Source organism: Trichoderma virens, assembly GCF_000170995.1.
Source record: "Trichoderma virens Gv29-8 chromosome Unknown TRIVIscaffold_2, whole genome shotgun sequence".
NCBI lineage: Eukaryota > Fungi > Ascomycota > Sordariomycetes > Hypocreales > Hypocreaceae > Trichoderma > Trichoderma virens.
The window spans coordinates 1,327,857-1,352,168 of record NW_014013747.1 but is presented as its reverse complement, the minus strand read 5'-3'; the positions used below and the strand labels follow the sequence as shown (position 1 = coordinate 1,352,168).

Here is a 24,312-nt window from a genome sequence, read left to right as displayed (position 1 = left end):
GTGGAAAAGGAAAGTTGGAAGCCATTCAGTCCCAGCGTCGCGATCATATGTTCATCCTAGATCTCCTTGGCCTGTCAAAGGCTCATTTCAATTTCGTTTCCCCCACGTATTCCTGTGGGCTCATATATAATAATACACAAAACACTTATAATATATGTCTAGCACTATTTTTACACACATGCCATGCTGCACGTCTATTGATCCCGATTATTCACGCTGATTACACTTTTTCACTCACCCAGATGGCACCCCGGCACCCAGCCCTTATTACGTTTGTCAATAGCCAATGAGGCTCCGCCTTTCTGGCATCGTTTTCCACCGCATGGTCCAGGTGCTCCAACTCCTCGTCTCGTATCCTACGTAGGGTGTCCACTAGCTGCTTGATCTCGCCGCTGACATCGTAACCTTGCGCCTCCCACTCAGCAATCATCTCCAAGATGGAGCGGATCTGCTCGTTGTAGTGATTACCGATTTCGGTCTCGACAGCCTCGGTGCAGGCCATGGCGGCCTCGCGGCCCATGATGGCGGTGGACCAACCCAAGCCACTGGCGAGGACAGACCAGAGCGGGTAGAGAGCCGTGGGCCGGACGCGGTGCTTGTGGATGAGGTTGTTGAAGGTCGAGAAATGAGCAGCCTCTTGGTCGTACATGTGAGCCATCAGGGGGCGGAGGTGAGGGTGCTTGCGGACGATGAGGGGGCTCTGAGCGGAGTAGATGAGAGTCGCGGCGAGTTCACCGGCCTGGTTGACTCGGAGCTGGAGCACAGATGATGCCCTGGTTAGCTGGGTGTTTTGCTGCTACGGAGGACCTGCTTGCTGGTGAGAGAACTCTTACAGCGGAGGAGAGATAGTCGCGCTGCTCTTGGGTAAGTGGCTTGAGCTTCTTTGCAGAGTCGGAGCTTGAACTCTCGGTAGTTGGCGATGTAGACGCTCGGAGGACGGCGCTGGTGGAGAGAGGACGAGATGCAGAAGGTATTAGGCGGCTGCAGAAGCTGCTGGCCGGTCTAGCCAGGCGAATTGATGCCATTGTAACAAGAAACAGCCAGAAAAATATTTAAAAAATATGTGTCTTGGTGTTTTCAGCTGTCTAGACTCCTCGATGGCATCGCAATCACAGCGGGTATTATCGCGGCATCATGGACTTTTCGAACTCGGACCATGCAAGCATGATGCCGAGCTGCTGCCACGGGGCCTGCATGCGGCAAGGCTGCCGATTGGCCAGTTGCCCAGTTGCCCGGACAAATGCTTTTCCGCGTTGAGCCGCTGTCGCGTTAATTGCCAGGCGAAGCGCAATAGCGAGTAGCTTTAGTGCTGGACAGTGGAAAGGCTGGCTGCGAGTGCTGATTCTCTCTCTTTCTCTCCCTCTCTCCCTCCTTCGCTCTGCAGTCGCCCATTTGCTGTGCGTATCAAGTGCCTCCGAGGCCCATTTTCAACGACACGCGGGAATTGAATTGGCACCATCTTCCTCTTTTTCTCGCTCTATTCCTTTCTCCATCCGGGTGCCAGATCAAGCCACCGGCTCGGGACTGAAGCGCCGTCGCGTTTGCCCTCCAACACTGCGACGTCGTCGGACTTTTCTCGCCACCGCTCTTCCCCCCGAGAAGCATCTCTAGGCCATTGACGACAGGGGCCACGGCCGATTTTCATCATGGCTGATATCGACGACGAGCTCCTTGCTCTTGCGGGCGGTGACTCGGATGAGGAGGGATCTGTGAGCGCGAGCAGAGAGGCGTCGGCGTCGCCGCCACCAGCCTCAGACGATGAGATGCCCAATTCACCCGAGACCAAGTCGAAACGACGATCAAAGCAGGATGAGTCGGAAGATGAGGGCGAGGCGTAAGTGAACAGTCCCCACCTCTTATTGTCCTGCTAGGCAGCTGGGAGTCATTTGGAGAACAATAGTAGTCCTGGCTACTCAGTTGCTATTCACATTGGCAATGAGCCCCTTGCTGCAGTCATCGGATAGTTATTAACGTGCAACTCTTTCATCTCTTTTCTCTCCAGATCCGACGCCCCTTCACACAACTCCTTAGAATCAGCTTCGATGGACGAGTCCGACTCTGATACAGAGCCTGCGCACGGCGCGAGCCGTTCTACCACTGCTCCGGGTGCCAACGATGACGACAAGTATCCTGTCGATGGCATGTTCATGAGCGAAGCCGAAAAGGCCGAGATCATGGCCATGCGAGAAGTAGAGCGCGAGCAGATTATTGCGGATCGAATCTCTGAGATAGAACGTCAGCGACAGAACCGCCTTCTGCGACAAATGGTCAACAACGTGGAGATTGAGGAGCGCAAGCAGGTTAAGAAGAAGCGTAGCGCCGACACCGAGCTCGAGGATGGCGCACGCAGAGCATCGAGGCCGAAAACAGGCAAGGGCAATGAATCGGCGATTGATTCCCTTCGCAGGGCGCGCGCTGAAAAGCAAAGACGGCAGGAGGACCGAGAAAGGCGGAGAGATGGCATGTCGCCGCATGGCCGCGAATCGAGAGAGCCTGAGGAGAGCGACGATGAGTTTGGACAGACTCGCAATCGCTCACCAGAGAAGGCTGTCGCTAGGGAGCAGCCGCCACCAGAGCTTCGCGATTTCGACCGAGTCCGCCTTGGTCGCAACGAGTTTGCGCAGGTGTGCTCTACTCCTGGCTTCGAATCGGCCATTACTGGGTGCTATATTCGCATCGCTCTGGGGGCCCACCCTGAGACAGGCATCGAGCAATACCGCATGGCCTTGATTAAAGGTAAAGTTGCATAGTCCTGATGCTTTCTGTTTACTCCAAGTGCTAACTATGCCGTGTAGGATTTACAACTGGCAGACCATACGCTCTCAACGGCCCGCAAGGCTCCTTTGTAACGGACCAATACGTCAAGGCTACCCATGGCAAGGCCATAAAAGAGTTTCCGTTTATTGCGGCGTCCGGTGGCCAATTTACAGAGGTATGATCTATTTAGCTTATCCCCTCTCCTCATGTATATAGAACGGTGCTGATAGTCTCGACTTACAGAATGAGCTGAATCGCTACAAAGTGACGTGCCACAATGACGGGGTCACATTGCCTACGAAAGATTATCTCGTGGAAAAGATTGATGACATCAATGGCCTGATTAACCACAAGTGGACGAACGAGGAGATCAAGGCCAGGCTGACAAAGCGTAACGAGCTTCGTAAACGATTTGATCCACAGGAGCGCCAGCGCCTTGCCAATCTCGCCGAGGAAGCTGCCCAGCGAGGCGACGACCAGAGAGCCGAGGAGCTCCAGGAAGAGCTTGAGAAGCTCGGCAGGGAGCGCCTCGCCTTTAAAACAAGCTTGGGCCCGTCCAAAAACCCAGAAGCCACCAAGGCCTCGTCAGAACAAGATAGACTGGCGGAGCGTAACCGAGAGAATCGTCGACTGAATCAAGAAGCAGTCCGAAAGGCTCAGCTGAAAGAAAAGGCCAAGTCGCGAGAGATCGAGATGGCTCTCAAGCGTGGTGAAGTTATTTCCGAAGACTACTCGCGACGACTTCGAACAAAGGCCAAGTTTGTGCACGACATCAACGAAAAGGTTGGCGAGAAGCCAGAGGCTCCCAAGGACAGCACGAGCACAGCGACCAACGGGACTAAGGGCCCTTCATCATCCCAAATTCTGCCGCACCTGGCCAAGCTACAGGAGAAGCACTATTCCGAGACCAAAGGCCTGCCGACGATCCACAAGCCCATCATGGATGATGATGTTATTGGGGCGCTGGATCTGGAGATTGACGTAGAAATTTGAGCCACGCTCGCTTAAGCCGCCAGGCTACTTGATTCATGATTTAATCCACTCTTCATTCTACTTTTAATTTTACTGGTATTGCTCCTTTTATTTGATGAGGTGTCGATAAAAAAAAGAAAAGGAGAAGCGGGTAGTGGAAAAGAGCGGCAGGCATATTTGGAGTTGGACGGAATGGAATGGAATGGATTTTCAATTTCTTTTTTTGCCCCACGATTGCAAGTTTCTCATTTACTGCCAAGTGAGAGGACGTGAGTGAGGGACGGAGCGTTTATCACGAGTGAAGTTCTCATTCGAAGGACAAGCGGAGGTGCATTGCATATATAGACAAGAACAATGTAGATGGTATATTCTTAACTCTGAATGACTTGTGAAATGTGTGCTGTTCCGTTATGCCCTGCATTGTCTATGTGTTTGATATGAGTTTGCAGTCTAATGTTCATTAAGGATCTGAACCAAAAACAAGAGAGAGAAATAAGGAGAGATGTAACTCGTGGATGACCGCAACCCAACCAAATCCGCTTAACAAGAAAGGAGAGAAAACCAAAAAACCAAAAAAAAGAAGACAGGATCTCTGACCCGCATTTAACCCTGAAAGTTCTTGAAAAAGCCAACGTCAAACTTGTCCACCCTGCCCTGGAGCCTCCTATACCAGAAGAAGCTGGTGGCAAAGACGTTGATGAAGAGGATGCCGCAGGTGGTGCCGAGGCCGGAGGTCAGCGAGCCGAGGACGACGCTGAGGTTGGGGCGGCGGGTGACGGCGGAGGAAGTCGGTTTGCCGTCGAGGTCGTCTTCGACGCGGGAGCAGACCTGGAGGAAGAGCTTTGGGTCGTCGGTGATGACGCCGTCGATGAGGACCGGGGAGGAGGTGGGAGTGGAGGTGAGCTTGGGGTCTTCTGAGAGGGAAGAAGACGAGGATGAGGCGGAGGGGAGAGAAGGAGTGGCGGAGATGTTTCTGCGGATGCACCACTCCATCCACTTTGGGCTGTTGACGGTCCACGCGAAGACGGGGCGGGCGGCGGCCCTTGCGTTGGTGAGGAACCAGCTGCCGAGGGGCCCGACGAGGAGGAGCTGGAACATGTTGAAGGCGAGGTTGGGGATGGGGAGGAAGTGGCGGGAGTAGTAGAGGGAGGTTGAGATGTGGGCGAGGGGGTAGCCGGGGAGGAGGGCGAGGGCGGCTTTCATGAAGGTTGCCTGTTGGGTTTTCTTATGTCAGTTATTTCGATGAATTATGATGCCGAGATTTTGAGAAGTTCTTACGTTCCAGCATCCTATAATGATGCGCTCGTCCCATGGCGTTGCGGATGAGACTTCTGTGAGGGCACAGGCGATGGCCTGCAGGAGGTCCTCGGGCTTGTCGTCGATCTAGAAGATTTCACGATGTCAGTAGATGTTCATTTTCTCTCTCCAATCTCATTATGCTCACCTTGATATCCAGCAAGACCCAAATATTCTCCGTTTCCGGCCCTGAAACAAGGTACTCTAGCAAATCCACCAGTCTAGGCAGCGGCTCATGGGGCTGCTTGAGAGTGCGAAGGCTGGACAGATAGGACCAGGTGCAGTCCTTGATGAGCAGATCGACGCCGAAGCATCTCTTGAGCGAAGGGTCCTATGAATTTGCATTAGCCAACATGCCTCTCCTCTTTTGAATTGATTTCATCTCATCTCATCTCATCTCATCTCATCTTCATCGCCAGCAAAGCCACTTACATGAGACAACACCACGACGCCGTCCTTGGAAAGATGCACATCCGTCTCCAGCGCATGCGCGCCAACCTCGACCGCCGCCCGGAACGCCGCCATGCTGTTCTCCGGGAACGAGGCCCTGAAGCCTCGGTGCGCAATCGTCTGCGGGATGAACCGTGAGGGGTCACGGCGCGAGGCCACTGCAGAGGCCCATTTCGCCGCTGTAAAAGGAGAGTCAGTTTTGCTTTTATCGAATTTTTGCTTTGAGATATTGGGATCATGTCGATGTAAAGGTAGATTTTTTTACAACTCGGAAACAAACTGTCTCGTTCAAAGAATGAAATCGATACTGTAGGAGGTACGTACCTTTGGGGGCGGTGATGCCGCGGTGGAAGGGACTCATCAGAGGCTGCCTTTCCGAAGCGGTCATTTTCAATGATTCTAATTATATTCTTTCTATCTTTCTTTCCTTGTATTCGATTTTTGATGAAAAGAAGCAGAAAAGGGGAACCCGAGGTCCAGGAAAGAATAAAACAGAAGGGCGTTTTTTTAGTCAAATGGCCTCTTTTGGGGGGGGCGACTTGAGGGCTGCTTGTGTTCGTCACGCCGCCTTCGATTGGGCGGATATAAGTCCAGGTGAAGTCCGTAGTCCGTAGTCCGCAGCCTGACCGCCCTGGTTTGCTGGATTTTTCGGAGAGAGGAGGCGCTGCTTGGAGTGTCCGGCTCTTTTTCTTTGTTGGTTAGTATCGGGCTGTTTGGCCAAAGTTTGTGTCTCGTTTACCCAGGAACACAAAGGCTAATGAAGAATAAAGATTTTGATGGGAAAATGAAAAAGGAAAAGAAAGAGAGAGAGAGAGAGAGAAAAGAAGAAAGGCAGCGGTCTCTCATCTTGTTTTTGTATTCGCAATTTTCCCTCTCTCTCTATCTCGTTGCAGATACAGGTATCCATTCATATCACATATCTAACGGACTACGTATCAAAGCTGAGCTGAGCTCCATCTTGTTTTGACTCACACCAAGCCAGACCAGGAGAGAGAAGGAAAAAAAAAGAGAAAAAACCAAATCTCGCATGCTGTAGCTTGGCCATGAGGCCACACCATCATCAGCCTGCTTCGCATGACCCTCTTTCCCCTGACATGGTGCCTGTGTGTCGCCACCTTTTTGATAGGCATCTGCCGTGTCCAGGTAATGCGCCTACGTGTGGCCTTGATAAGCACCTTGTTGCGGGAGTGTAAATCTCAGGGTATCGAATGGATCCACGCCATTGCTATTATAAGCACCAGGCGATTATAAGGCCACGGCGAGATCCTGGTTAGTGCTGTACAAGAAGAATTTTCACCACGTCAACAACAGGTCGAGATTGCATGTGGCAACATATTAGGTGATGAATTCACGGGCAGCTACTGTATCCCTACAGCTACAGCTACATCCAGCTACTAGATTGCTAGACTACTACGTTACAGGGCTGTGGACCGCTAAAAATGGCCACTCCCGGCAGCGCCATTTCCCACTCCCCTACCACCTACTTTGTTCATGGAAGTCATTATCCCTCCTGCACAGCCGCTGCGAGTCACCGGCTTCCAGCGCCATTCAGGGCTCCGCCGGGAGGGGTCAGAAGGGTCTTCATCCACTATCGAGTCGGGTCTAGGCATTGCGCAACGTGCCGGATGTTCACAGATCGCGGCCGCCTGCTTGTCAGCTCCGTCGCCTTAATCCCAATCCAGCATGGAGGCAGTTTCGAGCATCAGACGCAAACTTGGTTTTTGCAGGGTCAAGTATCCGTACAGCAGCTACCATTCTCGTACTTGTACATACAGGTACCGGTCATGGATATTAATATCAATGCCGTATCGCTGGTGGGGATTCCCTTGATATGCCGCATGTTAGTGCTTCGACGATTCAGCACCAAGATAAGATGCCGCCAAATAGATCAACGGCTCCCGTGCAAAGCTTTGCAAATTCGTCATGATGGTGATACTGCCTGTTCAAAAGACCTTGCGTTATGGAAAAATCATGTAATGGAAATAAACAAACATATCCATCTCCATCCATCCATCCATCCATGCCACCCATCCCGTCCAATAGCAGGTAATCCCTCATATCCCCGTGGCAGCCTTGTAGCCACTTTTGGTCTCCGAGTCATAACAGGAACGAAAAAAAAAAAAATTGAAAAGAAAAAAAAAGCCCTCAACAAATCGCTCCGCCATGTGCGCCGTCCCAGAATAAAAATGTGTATCAAAAACGTTACATCGATAAGCAGCAAATTTCGATAAAACAGAAACGTCTCACATCGCCATCACACCATAGCGCCTAGAAAAACACGTCATTATTCACAAGGACAGCCCGTGCAGCCCGTTTGTTGAAAATCCGTCACCGTTGTGGTAGTTGACCCCCTGCAGCTGCTTTCCATAGTCAATGTTTCCGAGGCTTAGCCCCAGTTCTGAAGGCGACACTTCTTCTCCCGAGCTGAGGCTCTCGTCACTCATGCTGAGCACGCTCTGCGGCGGCGCCGGGTTGTTGCCAAATTCGCCAATGTTGAAATTGCTCAGGTCCCATGAGTCTGGCGACCACTCGTTGCCGGTTGAGTGTCCCGCCATGGCAGCTTCGATGCTGGCGCCTCCGTAAATCACATCATACACGTTGTTCATTCCGCTGTCCATGGATCCGACCAGCGCCTCCCAGTCGGCGCCCGACATGTTGGGAGCCTTGGTCACTGACTGTCCGTTGTTCATGTAGCCTTGACCGTTGTTCTGCATGCCCTGAGCCGGCATGCTGGTTGGAGGCGACGCGGCGTGCTTGGTTGTGAAAGGAGTGTCGTTGAGCGAAAGATAGTCGAGATTCTGTCGTGCCTGCGCATTCGGAGAAAGCCTAGACATCCGCGACGCCGAGTGCTGGCGCTCTTGTCGGTGGCCATCAAATGACTGGCGAGACGAAACCTGCTGAACCTCTCCGTTGGAGCCTTGGAGGCCAGCCATGTTGCCCATCCAACGAGTCTTGTCCTGGTGTCGCGTCAAGTCAGTCTCGCTCGCCGAAGTCTGGAACTGGCCCAGTGGCGGGGAGTTTTGCTTGGTATAGCTGGTCGGGGGCGATGCGCGACGGGAACTGGCCGCCACTGATGGCTTGCGGACGTGCTTGTTCATGACCGCTGGCCCTGATGGGTCGGTGACGGTGATAAGCACGCTCGCGGCTCGTTCCAAATCCACGAATCCGGGCGACTTGTTCTGGCGAAGAGTCTTGAGAACATCGTTGACCAGCCGCTCATCCTCACGCAACAGCTTGCTGTCGCGCTTCAGATCAATGGCTTGGTAGAGAAGAGTAAGTGCGCACACGGCGAGAAGATCGCACTTGTTCATGCAGAATGAAAATGACATGCTTCGCTCCTCGAGAAGCTGTGAGATTTGGATAATGTGCTTGCTGGACTCGCTGATGGAAATCAGCGCCGGTGCAGCCTTGGGTCCGAGGTTCGAACCAACGACGGGGCGATAAATAAGGGTACGAATAAAATAGTATGTGAGTGCCTATTGTGCCATCTTTGTTAGTCCCTTGTGGTCAAGGTAGTCGCATCATAAAAATATATTTATTCATATCACTCTTTGCACTTACCAACAGAGGTGAGCGGCTGCCCGTGACATCTCGCGATGGCTTTCCCTGAGAGAAGGTGAGTTTCAGGTGCGCCGGCAGGTCATCGTACCAGCCGTCTAATTCAGCCTCAAAGGCGCTGATCTGTTGTAGCGACAGGTCGTAGCTTGCCGCTGCAGGGTAAATCTTATCCAGGACACGAGCGAGGATGCGTGTTGCCCTAAACAGGGCCAGAGCGCTAGAGATGCGCGTATACTCTCCCGGCAGCGTGGGCTGGAACCCCTTCTCCGTCACGTATTCATCATCCGTGTCAGATGGATACTCCGCTTGGACATCCTCCTCCTTTAGCAGTTTGGGGAGGCCAGTGATGGCAGCTGTCATCGTGTCTAGAGCATACAGCGTCCAGAAGACCTTTTTCCTTGTCTCAAGGGTCAAGGCGCCAAATGAGAAGCGCTTCTGGCTTTGGTGCAGACCCAGTCGGTGAGACAGGCCCACGGCTATGCACTTGTAGTGCTGGAGACGACGATAGTCAGCTCGGACGGTGCAGTACAGCAGAGCCAGCACAAGACACTGCAGTGTGTTCATTGTGTTTTCCAGCACCAGGGACTCTAGGGCTTTCGTCCATTGGTGCTCGCAGGCAGCAACTTGCTGCAGGTCTGGAGACTCTGACGAGAGGCCCGCAAGAGAGAAGACGAGATAGAGCTGGGCAAGCTTGTAGTTGCACTTGACTCTTTCTGGGTCATTGACAAACTCTTCGTAAATACGGAGAAAGGTGGGCTTATGAAGAACGGGGAAGAGAGGAGCCCATTCTTGGAAAAAGACATTGACACATCTGTCTGAAAAGAGCCGGGGAGGGATCCTGGATGACTGATCTTCCATCTTGGCAACGAGTGGAGCGCAGCCTTGGATATGCAAGAAGGCATCTGGGGTAAAGTCACTGCATGGTTTGCCGCTGTCTTGCATTTTACGCTTGAGAGACGCTATATAGAAAAGACGGTTAGAACTCGATAATGGGCTTTGGGGGAGAGGATAGGATAGCTGTGCGTGCGCGCATCGCACGTGTGGCTTATATGAACGTGGGGCAGTAAGAGTATGACATACCGATAAAGGCGCGCCCACTGGATGAGCCCATAAAGTATGAGTCGGAATTTTCGACACCGAGAAGCAATTGTGTAGCCTGTACTCGGAACGTGTCTTCCTTTATGGTGGGCGAATCTTTGACAGCATCTGGTGACACCGGAGTGGCCATGGATGTGACTGAAGGCTTCCGTCGTGGTCCGCCATGAATGTTTCCGTGCATCGTAGAGAGCATGTCGATTTTCTCATCCTTCTCATCCAGCAAGTCCTTGAGCTCGCGGACCTCGGCCTCGAGCGCACGAACTCGCTCCTCCAGAGACTCTGTATATCCGCGCGGGAAAGCACGTCGGCTCAGCTTGTCGCTTGTGCGGCACTCGAAGCCAACGGAGGCACATTGTGAACATGTCGGCCGGACGCCATCGCAGCGAATCTTCTTGCTGCGGCAGCGGTCACAGGCTTGGGCGATGCGGCTCTGGGCACTGTTGCCCACCTTTATAACTTTCATAGGCAGGATGCCCGGCATGGTGGCAGCTGCGATCCGAGCGTCGATTGAAAAAGGGAGACGAAGATTCGACGGTGTTGGTCAAGGCGTTGTGTTATGGCGAACTTGCTGATTGGGGCTTTCTTCGCCCACCAGCCGTGGTCGGCGCAACAGATGGTGAGACAGCGTGGGCGAGAATCGGCTTTGCCACGACTTGGCTCGGTTTCCAGAAAAGACAATGATGTCGCAATACCAATGAAAGTCCCCCTCTTGTTCAACAATATGAAGTATCCGGGTCGTCAGCGGGAGAGATAGAGGAGCGAGGAATATTGTGGGGGGAGAGAATGGAAGGGAAAGGGAACAGAAGAGCGAGGACAGAGACTGGCGAAGTGGAGCCTAAAAGGACAAAGGAGCGCTGCAACAAGTTCGCAGGGCAGGCAATTAAATCCCGGGGAAGGGGATTGGTTAGTGCACAAGCCTTCTGACCAAGCGCTACTCTAGCACCCTGTAGTGCGCTGGCTGGGTGCGCAGGTACTGCCAGCTGGGTGCCAGGCAGCGCAGGGCACCCTAATGCCGCCAAGTCCTCTGCATGTTAGACTTGCATACACCCAGCGCTCTGGAGGTACTAACTTGGTACCTGCTGCAGTCGACCGGAAAGGGTTGCAACCACCGCCTTCTCGCCTGGAGATGGCCTCAATCCTCTCCGGTTTCCCATCAAAGCCTTCTCGACCCCTTTGCTCGCATGAAAAAGCAGCCAAATTGCTGATGCACACCGCACGCCCTAATAGGCACCGCGCCGCTGTGACTGGACAGATCCGGGCCTGCCAGCTCCACCCGCCAACGTCTTTTCGTTGGGTCTGTCATCAGTCCCAGCTTGACGTCGTTTTTCTTCCTCTTTTGCCCTTCGCTCGCTAGTCGCCCCCCTGGTAGGCCACGAGATGCCCCCACCCCGGCTCTGTCTCTAGCCATGACTCTGTTGATCTACTAATCCATATCCATTTACTGACACGGAGTACTTGTGCAGGGTTTGCCTTCTAGTACTTGCACGAGAACGATGCTAGCGACTGAGTGCTCCGGCAGATGCCCTGCGCAATCACCGCAATCCGCAAGTCGACGCTCGCTGAGGAAAACCCTAACCCAGCATCGCGACATTTTAGCCCGACCGCCGTACTCGCATACCCACATAGGGCGTCCAGTTGAGGGCTGGCCGATATACGGGGCCTGACGGGGGATGCAGGTCGAGCGCAGTCAGAAATGCAACCCATTGTCCCAACAACGTCCGTCTGCTTCGATATCTTACCGCTGCGGTCTTACCAGCCCACGCAGGGCCCTCGAGCTCTAGAACGGATTCCAGGTCTTGCAAGATAGCTAGCGCCGAACAAATCTCGACTTATGGCCTGATTTACCCCAGATTTCCCGCGGTTTGCCCCCCAAGGCGCACATAGTGCGGGGTGGGAAAAGCCGGGGAGCAGCTCCTCTCACTTCTCTCTCGACTCATACTGTGCAGCCTTTGGACTCCGGGGAGCAAGCACGGGAAATGCAGCGGACTTTACAGTACAGGTGTACGGTGGCGTTTGTCCAACAGCCAGTGTTTCGTGTCACTGTGAAAGGTACATGCGTACGAGTACTGGGTGTCGAATGTTGGTTTTGGCTTTGGGTACAGCTGCAGCGTTATTCGCCTTCGCCGCATCCTCGGCAACGTGATTCTCCAGGCCACTTCGACAACGTGATGCTTCTACCGCCTGTCTACTTGTACGCAATGCCAAAGACGGCAGCACCGGAATCAGAAGTGATCGATTCACTAAATATCTTATCTTAATGGACTCGGCGTAGATTTCACCACCGACGGGCCAGCATTGAACGTGGTAGCGGACACACCGGCAGCTCCGGACCCTTTGCCTGGGATGCCGTCAGCTTCCTTCCATGCCCCAACTCGGTCCACGCGACACCGAATAAATGCTAAAAGAGATTGACACGATGCAGTCTAGGGAGTGCGTGTGCACCATGCAATTCTACCGTTCAAGCATTCAGCTGTGTGGCCCCGGTTTCCCCTCTGGCTGGTCTTGCAGCCATCTTGGCTAGGCTCCAAATGCCCTGGTTTAATCGCCCACACCCGGACCGCTTCCATCCTCCCACTTCCCATGCATTCAGCGTGCCCGATTATCATCAGATGGAAGTCTCACAGTGTTCGTCGGCACATCTATTATCCTTCATGGCAATATCTAGCAATCTCTTTCCCCCGTATTATGCGCCAAGATTGGGGTGCTAGTATCATTCTAACTCAAGGTTCGAAGCATCAGCCACACTCGAACTGGTGGCGCGAAAAGAAGAGCTTGAAGTTTAAAATCATCCCAGCGTCTTTTGTCATGTCATACGTACAATGCGGGAGATGACAGGATGCCATCGATTTAGTTCTTTGATATCATATGCTCAGATATGAAACATTCTTCCGATTCTACCTAATCTCATGACTGAGACCTCAACTGTTTAACAAATCTGCAGACCCTTGAGCGTTCAGGTATAATGCATTGATCGCATGTTCAACCCGCGTTTTAGTTCCGTTTCAGTCAATAGCTCAGCGCTAGTTTTTTGAGCGGAATCACAATGCAAATTCGACTCGAAAGCATTCAAAGCTACAGGCAATAGTTGCCCTCTCTCTCACTGCCTCGTCGGGTCAAGCCGGCGCAAATACATGATCAATCGTCGATCCCCACGCTAGAGTTTATATCAGCGCTTCCCCGGCTGTTCATCCCACGCCGCCAGGCTATTTCGGCCGCTTAGCTGAACTCGTCGTCTTCATTGGCCGCCGGCTCAGACGCTTGCTCGTTTTGGGCATCTTCCATAGACCCGAGATATGTCACTACGCGTGCGTCCAGAAGCAGCCTCGCCTTCTGTGATATTACGTGGTTGCATTAGCATTTATCCAAGACTTTTGTTTGAACCTGAAAACTTGGTCTTCTTCGGGTATAGCCATCTGCCGCCATCTGGTTCGACCCCGGACCGTCGGAATCCCATGGACAAGGGAAGGGTGATTCAAAAAGAGAAAGGGGGAGAGAAAATGCCGTACCTCGTTTTCTAGCGCCTCCGCCACACCTTGCAGGACCTGGGTTTCAAGATCTCTCAAAGTCTCAGCCGCTAGTATGCACTCCGCACGCGGCTGATTTGCTGCCTGTGGTTGCTCCGTTACCCCGTACGAGAATCCGGAGGAGATTCTGTCCAGCTGCATCGCAACCCGCTCCTCCAGCACGGCGACAGCTCGAAGCTTAAACACTTGGAATAGATCGTGGTTCTGAACAAGCGTCTCGAGCTCGTCAGTTCGGTCCGTGATATCTTCGTCTTGCCAAAGTAGTTTCAATTGGCGCTCCCCTGAAGTATCTTGCGCTATCCGGAAAGCAAGACCATCTTCCTCATTGAGAACTAGCAGATACAGGAAGGGGCTGTCCCACTGGAAACCTTGTTCTGTCAAAGATAATCGTACCGTGGGAGGTCCATTGTAGACGCGGAGTTTAGCTCTTCCCAGAGGATCGTCAGGTAACGGCGCAACCTGTAATTTTAGCTCTTTAATAGAGGACTCCTGGTCGATGAAGCCGTAGCTAAATAGCATCTCGGCTGCTGACTTGGCTTGTCCATATGAGATGGTGATCTCTCCACCTGAAAGTATGCTTGACCCTGAACTCGGAAGCAATACCACATCGCCGTTAGAACTTTCATCGTAGTATGCCGAATGGGTCTGTGAGTGGTTCGCCATGTCCAGTCCTGGGACCATGGCATGACCGGCTCGAGGAAGCTCCAGGCATCTTGAGCGATACCAGGCATCGGCGAGAATCCAATCCTCCACCTTTACAGTTCCCCAGAAAAGATCGTTCCAAAAGGGGAAGTTTGATGCTTGTTCGCATATCCCATCATATTCATGTGAAAGTGCAGATAGCTTGGCACTCACCGCCGCCTATATGTGTGGTATGATTGTCAGTACACATTGCATGACAGCTGCGGCTTCATGCATTACGAGCCGCATTTGGGTGACAATTTAGGGAAAATACCCGATAGGTTGGCAATGTAGTATATAGGAGATATCAATTTACCTCAAGAGATGTGCCTTTGAGTAATTCTCTCTCTTCATTCGTCCACATCGTGGGAATAGGGATGTATCGAGGCAAGAACTTGATATACTCGGTCCATGGCGTTGAAGCAAATGGTCTCGTACTTGGAGAAGTTCCTTTCGATTGGATAATTTGAGTCAATAGGTACAGCAGGATATCACCTCTTGTGCTCTCTCCAGATATTAGCATCATCGCTATTAAGATTCCTTCGCGGATGAAATCTGGTACTTACTTGGCGTCCAGCAACCTCAAGTAGCTGCTTGAAATTCTGATCAACCTTGGCATACTCCTCTACTGCCTCAGCAGATAAAACAAGGTCCCGGGGTATTCGGACGATCGCTGGTGAGCTAGAGGCATCACGCCCAGCCTCCGTGATATCATGTTTGGCGACGAGGCCGAGCCCTTTACCATCGATGTTTCGTATTTCTGCGCTTGCAAAGTCCACATTATTCAGGAGAGCCCAGGCCGGGAAAGCCTCGATAGGTAATTGAGACTGCATCATGTCACAATGTGAAATAGCTTGAGAGGTTTGCTCGAGCTGAGATGATCAGGAGATGGTGAGCTGCATTGCTTAAGATTGAAGTCAATCACCCGTTATACATGCGCCTAGCCCAGAGGTACCTTGAAGTATACAGGTTTGGAGGGGCTAGTAGTGGCAGATGAAGAGTACATTTTTTAGTGTAATCTTTTGTCGAAAAATAAGTACTCAGACATCAGCACGACATCATCAGCAGCCATAGTTACCCGTTGGGTACTTCAAGCGACCTCGTCACAGGCCGTTCTTCACAAGCGTCACCCACTTTGCGCCAACTTTTTGCATATTGCCGATCCGATTTTTTTTGGTTATCTTTTTTTTGCGACATCATATCTGCCATCTTTCCTAGGGACTCTACGCATTCCGACTCTTCTCATCATTGATGGAGTTATCGCTACAACTTCTCTAATATCGGATTGTAATAACCTCGTCATATTCTATTCTATTCATTTGCATCTTTCGACTCGAGATTTCACGCACACCCCGCCATGCCTCGCGATCCCCTCATCGGGCTGGTAGGCAAGCCCTCTGCCGGCAAGAGCAGCACGCTCAACAGCTTAACAGATGCTTCCTCCAAAGTTGGTCAGTAGAACCATTCTCTTCTCTATCTACAAAGCAATAATAGAAACGAAGAGACAGCAACAAGACAAACCGTCGCTCGTCTGTTGGACACTCATACCGAGACTAACACCTATTTGCATAGGCAACTTCCCGTGAATAGCGCCCGCCTGTTACCCCATTCCCGCTCGAAGAAAAGCTCACGAAGCTGACTTGGACATCCTTTTTTGTTCCTATGCGACAGATTTACCACCATTGATCCTCAGCGAGCGATAGGATACCTCCAGATCGACTGCGCCTGCGCGCGCTTCAAGCTATCAGATAAATGCAAGCCCAACTACGGATCTTGCGTTGACGGCCGACGGTCTGTACCGATTGAGCTTCTCGATGTTGCGGGATTAGTTCCTGGTGCTCATCAGGGCCGCGGCCTGGGAAACAAATTCTTGGACGATCTGCGACATGCCGATGCGCTTATTCACGTCGTCGATGCGTCCGGAACTGTCGATGCGGAGGGCAAGGAGACGAGAGGCTACGATCCTTCTGTTGATATCGCCTGGCTGCGCAGTGAGATTGTTGCATGGATCTTGGGTAATCTGATGACGAAATGGGGAGGCATCAAGAGACGGCATATCGCAGTCAAGGCAACGGCTGTCGAGACATTACAGAATCAGTTTTCCGGTTACGGATCCACCCCCGTAACGGTACAGCGGACAATGGATCGGTCAGGCGTGAAGGAGCCGCTGGAAGAGTGGTCCGACGAAACAGTTGAACACATTGTCAACTGCTTCATCGACGAAAAGTTCCCGACAGTGATCGCACTAAACAAGATCGACCACCCCGACGCAGATAAGAACATTGCCAAGATTGCCAAGATGCAAGACCCGAATGCGGTTGTTCTCTGTTCAGCCATTTCAGAAATCTTCCTAAGGAAGATGGCGAAGCAAGGGTACATTAAATACGTCGAGGGAAGCGAATTTATCGACACGAGAGAGGATCTCATCGAGCAAGGCGATCCTACAGGCGGTGGCCTCAAAGAACTTGACGAGAAGAACCGAAACCGGATAGAGAATCTAAAGGATATGGTTCTGTACCGGTTCGGATCTACGGGTGTCGTGCAAGTGCTGTCCAAGGCAGCTGAACTGCTCGGCCTAGTACCCGTTTTCCCCGTCCGAAACACGACAACTTTTAGCTCTGGAGCGTCCGAATCCAAATTTGTCTTTAGGGATTGCGTGCTAGTGAAGAAGGGGTTAACGGTGGGTGATGTTGCTCGCAAAGTGATGGGCGATGCGCCGATTGCATTTGTGGAAGGAGTTGGAAACATGAGGGTATCTGAAGATGATGTCGTTGCCGTGGGAAAGAATGATGTGAGTTGCAAGAACACGTATAGGCCGCTCTGAGGGAAACATTTACTAACAGATGCGTTGCAGGTTCTATCATTCAAGGTTGGACGGACATGATGGAAGCAACGAAGCTTTATGCTATAATTATTGCATCGCCTTCTAGCATGCGTCGTAATAGAAGAAATTTATGATATCCATCCTTTGCTCATGACTAGCTTATCGTAATTAGAATTCTCAGCGTCACTCCTTCAGTACATTTTAAGAAGCTATGAACAGCAGGTCGTCAATTATTGCTTGATGAATCTTCGTCCAGCCCTCCTCCGGTTTTGGAGCTGCAAGGCTGCAGGGCACTATTGGAAATTCAGAGAACCTAGCCACTAACACCTGCTGGATCTGTCACGAGATGGTGACGACCAGAAGTTCGCTTCAACACTGCCAGTCATAGAAACACAACATGTGCTTTGGACACACGAAATCCTGATGGCGGTTCCCAGGGAAATTTTCTGCCGGCCAACATCCGTAGAAGATCTTTGTCGTCGCTTGAGCCTTGCTGTGCAGCCATTGAAACGAGATGCGGCTGGGAGGCAACCAACTGCCCGCTCCGCCAAAGAATTGGAGGCGTTGCAAGCCTTACAGCAGTCTATGATCGACGAGTTTACCCAGAACCCGAGCGAAACATATGCCATCGAAATCACTCCACTGGCGCATTTCGTCGATGTAGACAACTATGTACGAATATTTGACAAATTTCACAATGTTATTGCGAGCGCCGCAATCAACGGCAAGATCGTGGACACTGAGCTACTGCGCGCGTTCGAGGCGTTTCTTCACTGCCGCCAGGCCGGTCTGGCTGGGAAAAGACTGAATCTCGGGAGTGCCATGCTGTCCATTCAGAACGCACTGGACAGTGCCGTTGATGCAGCTCACAGTCAGACCAAGTACAATTCGATACGCGCGCTTTCCGCCGTTTTGGATGCTATGAATGAAGTCAAGGTGGAAGGCATCGTGGATCTAAAAGTGCAGAACCTGCTTAAGCGGCTGGAGAAGCTCAGAGATCATAAAGAACTTCGTCTCGCCGAGGCCGCGAGCTATTCTTACCAGGCGCTATTAGCCATTCCAACAGATGTGAGTCCTTGGACGAAGATTGGAGCCAGCGCTTTCAAGACTTTCATGGGCGGCGCAAAGGTTGCTGGCTCTGTGTGGTCTCTCGATCCGTCGAAACTTGTTGAGGGACTGGTCGACTTGACGGAAGTGCCTGAGCTGATAGGCTCCATCATCGAGGTCATCAAATCATGCAGCGATCTGTTTCAGAACGTCTCCAACACGAGCAAATCATTTAAGACGCTGAAGAAACCGAAGGATTGGTATATTGCTTTGCGAGCCACTGATGGCTTAGTATGGGCAAATGCCCCAAAGCATCTAGAGGCCTTGCTTCAGCATCCGGCCCTGCCCTGTCGTGAGGACAAGGATTTCCTTTGTGGTCTTTGCGCACAACTAGAACTGGCAAACGACTTGAAACATGGCCAAATCGTCCATGTTTTAAAGGCATTTCTGGTTACCCAAGCAAGCCAGACCAAATTCTGCCGCGTGCTAGAATGGGCTCGGCTGGTTACCAGATCGCCACAGCTTGACTCCCAGAACTTGTCAAGATCTGGACGTCGCAAAACATACTTAAACAATGTTGAACGCTCGAGGACCATGGTCCATCAGCCTCGAAAGCAGCTAATTGACAATGCGTGGCAAACCTGTCACAAAGTCCGGGAGTTTTACGCGGACCAAATAATACGGGATAACTATACAGACTCGGATCTAAAGCTGCTCAAAATTGAACGTCTCGACGGCAGCAAATTGTCCATGGGCGACTGTTATATCAATCTGGCGATTGTTCGAAACTCCGTGGATTTTAATCAAGCTAGAGATTCCGAAACCCACTCGCCGTCACCTTTTTCTCTCCTCCGTCGTTTGGATATCTGGGAACCACCAGAGTCCGATCGTGTCAGCTTGGAAACACTTTTTGATGGTGAGAAAGATGCATTAGACAACTCTCTCAGAGATCCACCTCAGAGAATTCTTATTCGTGGCCAAGCCGGCGTGGGCAAGACCACTCTCTGCAAAAAGATGGTCTATGACTTCATCCACAAGGACATGTGGAATGGGATCATCGATCGAGTCATCTGGATTCCATTACGCCAGATCAGGGGTAACCTGGAGTCGGGGCAATCTATTCCAAGTATCCTAAGCGGGCCTCTCCCTGATGTTGAGAGGGCTGGTAAAGGCACTCTCGGCGAGGCCATAGAGAGATCGTTCACAGACAGCCCCAGCAGAACACTTTTTATTCTTGACGGCTTCGATGAAGTCCAACGAGAAATGCATACTCCCGGTAATGAACTTCTGCTCAAACTTCTAAACCAACCTCGAGTCATTATAACCGCACGTCCACGAGGTGTCAATCGTGAGCTCTTCCAAAACATCGACCTGGAGCTCGAAACGACTGGATTCTTTCCTGATCAAGTGAAGGAATATATAAGGAAGCATGCCAACGATAAAGCAAGCGAAATTTATTTCTTCATCCAGGGCCATCCTGTAGTAGCCGGTTTAGCGCGAATTCCGATCCAGCTTGATGCCATTTGCTACAGCATGATAGCAGGGATGTTGGATGGTAACAGCCCTCCGGAGACAATGACCGAACTGTACCATTCCATAGAGACGTCTCTCTGGAATAAGGATGTGGAGCTGTTGGAAAAACATCGTGAAGGTAGTAATAAACCGGTTTTAAAGCACGAGGCCCAGGCTTCTTACCCAGACGATATCAGAGCTCTTTGCCAAGCCGAGATCAACGCCCTTCAGGCCCTTTCATTCACCGGGCTCTATAATAATATGGTTGAATTCGATCCGAATTTTCTCATGAAATTCCATAACTTGCAGAGTATCATTACGAGTAAGCTGCCTGCGGCGAAAAGGCAGCCATGGTTTACCGACTTGGATAAGCTCTCTTTCCTTCGCACCTCAGATGGGCCACTTACACCAACCACCCGAAGCTATCACTTCCTACACCTGACATTTCAGGAGTTATTTGCCGCGCAATTCTTCATACAGCATTGGAGGACAAATAAAGACCTGTTAGTCTTTGATTTCACTAGCAAGAAGTCAACCCCCATCAACCCGGAAACCTTCCTACGAAGAGAGAAGTATAATTCAAGCTATGATGTTTTCTGGCGATTTGTTGCTGGCACCATCCAACTGCAGCGTGATGAAGGGGCCTTATGTCGCTTCTTTCAGATAATAGAGGAAGAGCCGAAGGACTTACTCGGTCCTGTCCATCTGCGGCTAACTATGCATTGTTTGGCAGAAATCAATAGCACGGCTTACGAACCCGCCTCACTTAGGGAAATTCGTCAGTTCGCAGAGACTAAGATGAAGAATTGGCTCTTCCTGGACTCATGGAGCTCTTCGAAAACGGTGCGCCAGCTGGTGGGAGAGACAGAATTCTCTGAAAAGTTGTTGAAAGAGGCGGCCGTAATGATGAGCTATGACAGGAAAAGTTTGCGTTCAGCTTTTGCCCACGGACTCGCAAGTCGATCGAAAATCTCAGTGAGCTTGGTAGACCTTATAGTTGAGTGGTGCCTGGATTTTGTAAATGAGGGCACCGATGAGGGCGATTATGATACGGACGATCTCAACTTGAGTCTTCTCGCAATGCACTTTCTCTGGCAGACGCTAAGGTCAACTCCAGCTACAATGTCGCTTCTCTCTAAGCTTCTAGACCATTCAAACAAGCATATTTTCCGACAAGCGGCGGTCATTGTATGGAAGTTTGTGCAGACCAAGACTGTGACCGAGTACAGCCCTTTAATCATAAATGGCTTATTAGAATGTCTAAAGTTCGGTAATCGGGAGACTAGGATAAGTGCTTTGTCAGAGCTTAAAGCCATACTAGGCTTACCACCAAACACTTACGAATGTTTGGAGAGATGGGCACGCGATCGTCCTCTCTATCCGAAATTGTACACAGACGGTAATATGAGACCAGTGTATGATGAGCCGGAAAAGATAAAGGAAGCACTAACAACCTTGTCGGAATCTTTGAAGCTCGAAAATACCACCTCAGATACTCCTGGTGACTCTAAAGCAGAAGAGACACAAGCGCCTCTAGGCAACAGGGAAGAAATAATATCGCAGGCTCTTCGGCGTTGGAAAGATAGGTTACACGACGCAGGGTATGTCAAAAAGCTGGAGAGCATCGAACAATTCATTTTGGAGCACCTCGATCGTTCAAAGTATCCAAATGACAAGCTCAGCACCCTCACTCTGGAGAATCTGGTAGTCGACATCCTATTCGAGGTTCTCGGCAGAAACCACCTTGATGTGACTCAATTCGAAGAGCTCGCTAAGCTTCTCTTAAACGCAAGAATCTGCTACGCTATTGTAAACGTTCTCGCCGCCTATTTCAGTCATCAAGAAGACAAATTAGTGGAATTAACATCTACATCCCAACAAAATGACTACGATGGGCCAATCCCAGATGCTCTGTTCAACAGCGTGGCCGTCATGATCGGGGGCACACAGCCGCTCCACAAAGCAGTAGCCGGAATAATCATGAGAGAACATCCTCGTTTGCCGAAATGCGTTTTGGAAGTACTGTTGGACAACTTGGAGATTTGGGATGGGAGTGTTCGAGACCGTGCTCTCGTATACCTGGCCACACAATTGGAGCACTCAAGGATGTTGGAAATAGCAATGACCAAGTTTGGTGTCACTATTCAAGAGGCGCGGCTTGGCGTCTTTCCTCCAAAGCTCCGTGGGATTATTCAAGATATTGCGCGCCAAGCCATGATTTCCCCTAATGCAGCCCAAAGGGATATGGAGTTTTGGGCTATGGAGGCTGTGTTGAAATATCCTGGATTGGGTATAATGGAGCTTGTTCTTCGCCTTGACGAAAAAGCCTTGCATACTCTCTATCAGCAGTGGTTGGAAAAGGCTTTAGAAGAGTCTTTGAGTTGGCACGTTGACGATAATCGATTTTGCATTAGGACTTCTTCGGGTGTTGTTGCGGAGATTTGTGAGAGTAAAGAGATAATATCAGGTTTTGTTAAGAGGCTGGGGAATGTAAAGGAAGCGATTAAAGTTCCCACCTGAATTAATACAGGATCCTTGGATTTGTCATGGATCAATGCAGTCTGGAGGGAAGAAATGTAAAAAGTATTGCGAATTTACATTCAATAATTAATCTATTGTAGAAAACTATGAGAAAAGTAGGAAAGGGTTTGCAGCCAGCCTGTTCAGTTGACGATCCAGCATCCCGTGTCCCGGATTTGAGAGATAATTATAATAATCGCTGATAGTAGTAGAAGGTATTGATACTTTTGAATGTGATCAGAGTGACATTCTTGATATCCGATGCTTGGGGAACAAGGTTTTAGGTGCGTCCTATGCATCTTGCTTTGACCACGAGGTCTGCAGACCAGGCATCTTTCCTGGACCGAAACGGGCGTGAATATTGTATCAAGTTCGTGTTTGCTATTCGTCTTAACTAGATGGGTATGAGAGCTTTCTTATCGTCCCCTGGATCAAGTCCCTCGGTGTGGGATTACGAACGAAAGAGGAGGGTATGGGAAAATCCGCATTCCATAACCGAAGGCACTGAGCTCAACTGCAAGAAGCAACCAAGGTGGCTGAGCATCCTGAATATGATGAAGAAGAAGGGCCAACTAGAGTGACACAGAAGGAGGATGAATAGGTAGCAGCGGGTGCCGTGGGGTCACGTAATCCCCAACAGTCGGAATCGTGGATGGCTGTTTCCAACAGAAGTCCAGCAAGTATAGCATTAAGACATTCAAATGTTCATTCGTAAAGAAAGTTGATCTGATCCGCCGCGGATATCGGGTCATCGTCGTCATAATAAAACTCTGTCGAGGTGTAGATCGACTCAGAGATTGCGTTTACTTTTGTCGTACTCTTTGCTCAGCATAATCGACAACTGCAAAGCCTTATTATCCAACTTCGTCGCTCGCTCAACTGATGCATCGAAACAATCTCCTTAATGCCGATGTTGCCCATTCGAGGGAGTCCGAATGCAGAACTTCGACCAAACCAGCCCTGGAGGTGAGATGATGTCGTGAAGGTTGCTCATTATTGGTGTACCTGTAACAAAGACGAGGCTGCGCCAGTTACACGTAATATGCTTTTATCTCCATAATCTGCTTTCGTCTTCAAGCAGAGGCTCTTCTGTGATGCTGGAATTTGCCGACTAGTAAGCCCGTGGAATACCAATATCGACAGTATTCCTCTTAGTATTCCTCTTACAATCTCTAGTGTAGTTGCTGCTCACACTCTTAAGCCGAATTTATTCGACCAAGGCTTCCGATTTTCCAAATTAGTCAGAGTTGATGTTCCATACATCTAGATACTCAGTGTCGTATCTTCGCGATCGTTTTCTGCTTCGTATTGACCAATAACGTCCTCAAGAATCGGTGCCTTCTTTATACCTGACTTCATTTGGCCGTGGACTATACAGTGATGTTCTACTGCAGCTTAATTGGTGATCTCAAGGCTGTGATATGTTTCCACAAGGATAGTTGTCTTTCAGAAGTTGAACATATGTGAAATCCAGAAGATCCTGTCCTGTCTTTCTTCTCTTTGGCGAACAGGGTCGGATTACTGACGATGCTGAGAGAGTGAACTCTCTGTTTTGTGTTATGCCACCTACGATGAAAACTTTGCCAAGGGCGGTAGAGGTAAGTGCCTGTATGGCTTCGGCATGTTGGCCAGTGAAACGGCCCTGCTCTGCGAACGCTTGAATGCCGGGAAATATTTTTGTCAAGTCCAATCGACGACGAGAAAGATTCTCATCAAAGGCTTGGAAGTAGCAGCTTCGGGGGCCCCGATTCAGGTAAATCGACCTTCGCTGCAGAAGCAAGGATGAAAATGTAGCAGCTTGGGATCAGTTATTGTCCATCGACAGATTTTTTGATGATTCTGCTTCTGTAAAGTTCCAGCTTCACACAGAATAATCGGTCGAGAGAATTGTGACAAGGCTGTATTGTAAATCTTTGGTGAGTAACAGCATGCCACATAGACAGGCGCCGTCTCTCCATTTCCTCCCGTAGTGGAGACGTCCGTCCGTCTGCGTGAGAGAGCGGTCGAGCCAAGCCATGCTGAGAATGTAAGGAAGGTCGGCCAATTCCATCCAATTCGGCCAATAAGGGAAAT

At 50.7% G+C, this 24,312-nt stretch overlaps 7 protein-coding genes across 7 annotated transcripts; 3 read left to right on the top strand and 4 right to left on the bottom strand.

Moving 5' to 3' along the window:
* Window positions 1-82: 82 nt before the first annotated feature.
* Window positions 83-1,025, bottom strand: TRIVIDRAFT_63649 (uncharacterized protein; the record flags this gene model as incomplete). The annotated part of the gene is made up of 3 exons (XM_014105066.1): window positions 83-112; window positions 239-754; window positions 834-1,025. The coding sequence occupies 3 exons, from the start codon at window positions 1,023-1,025 to the stop codon at window positions 83-85; spliced, it is 738 nt and encodes a 245-aa protein (XP_013960541.1).
* Window positions 1,026-1,646: 621 nt separating this feature from the next.
* On the top strand, window positions 1,647-3,750 carry TRIVIDRAFT_114997 (uncharacterized protein; the record flags this gene model as incomplete). The annotated part of the gene is made up of 4 exons (XM_014105065.2): window positions 1,647-1,834; window positions 2,003-2,736; window positions 2,796-2,932; window positions 3,001-3,750. The coding sequence occupies 4 exons, from the start codon at window positions 1,647-1,649 to the stop codon at window positions 3,748-3,750; spliced, it is 1,809 nt and encodes a 602-aa protein (XP_013960540.1).
* Window positions 3,751-4,332: 582 nt separating this feature from the next.
* On the bottom strand, window positions 4,333-5,652 carry TRIVIDRAFT_36122 (uncharacterized protein; the record flags this gene model as incomplete). The annotated part of the gene is made up of 4 exons (XM_014105064.1): window positions 4,333-4,953; window positions 5,008-5,094; window positions 5,174-5,356; window positions 5,497-5,652. Coding segments are annotated over 4 exons (1,047 nt in total), but the record flags the coding sequence as incomplete, so codon positions are not given.
* A 1,766-nt stretch (window positions 5,653-7,418) lies between these two features.
* Window positions 7,419-10,612, bottom strand: TRIVIDRAFT_166933 (uncharacterized protein; the record flags this gene model as incomplete). Its single annotated transcript, XM_014105063.1, has 3 exons — window positions 7,419-8,951; window positions 9,037-9,992; window positions 10,114-10,612. The coding sequence occupies 3 exons, from the start codon at window positions 10,610-10,612 to the stop codon at window positions 7,764-7,766; spliced, it is 2,643 nt and encodes an 880-aa protein (XP_013960538.1).
* A 2,735-nt stretch (window positions 10,613-13,347) lies between these two features.
* On the bottom strand, window positions 13,348-15,169 carry TRIVIDRAFT_35595 (uncharacterized protein; the record flags this gene model as incomplete). The annotated part of the gene is made up of 4 exons (XM_014105062.1): window positions 13,348-13,461; window positions 13,638-14,516; window positions 14,653-14,841; window positions 14,903-15,169. 4 exons carry the CDS (start codon window positions 15,167-15,169, stop codon window positions 13,348-13,350), a joined length of 1,449 nt encoding a protein of 482 aa, XP_013960537.1.
* Window positions 15,170-15,693: 524 nt separating this feature from the next.
* TRIVIDRAFT_55665 (uncharacterized protein) lies at window positions 15,694-17,220 on the top strand (the record flags this gene model as incomplete). Its single annotated transcript, XM_014105061.1, has 3 exons — window positions 15,694-15,791; window positions 16,008-17,127; window positions 17,191-17,220. The coding sequence occupies 3 exons, from the start codon at window positions 15,694-15,696 to the stop codon at window positions 17,218-17,220; spliced, it is 1,248 nt and encodes a 415-aa protein (XP_013960536.1).
* A 1,581-nt stretch (window positions 17,221-18,801) lies between these two features.
* On the top strand, window positions 18,802-20,226 carry TRIVIDRAFT_36308 (uncharacterized protein; the record flags this gene model as incomplete). The annotated part of the gene is made up of 1 exon (XM_014105060.1): window positions 18,802-20,226. A coding segment is annotated over one exon (1,425 nt), but the record flags the coding sequence as incomplete, so codon positions are not given.
* Window positions 20,227-24,312: the final 4,086 nt, after the last annotated feature.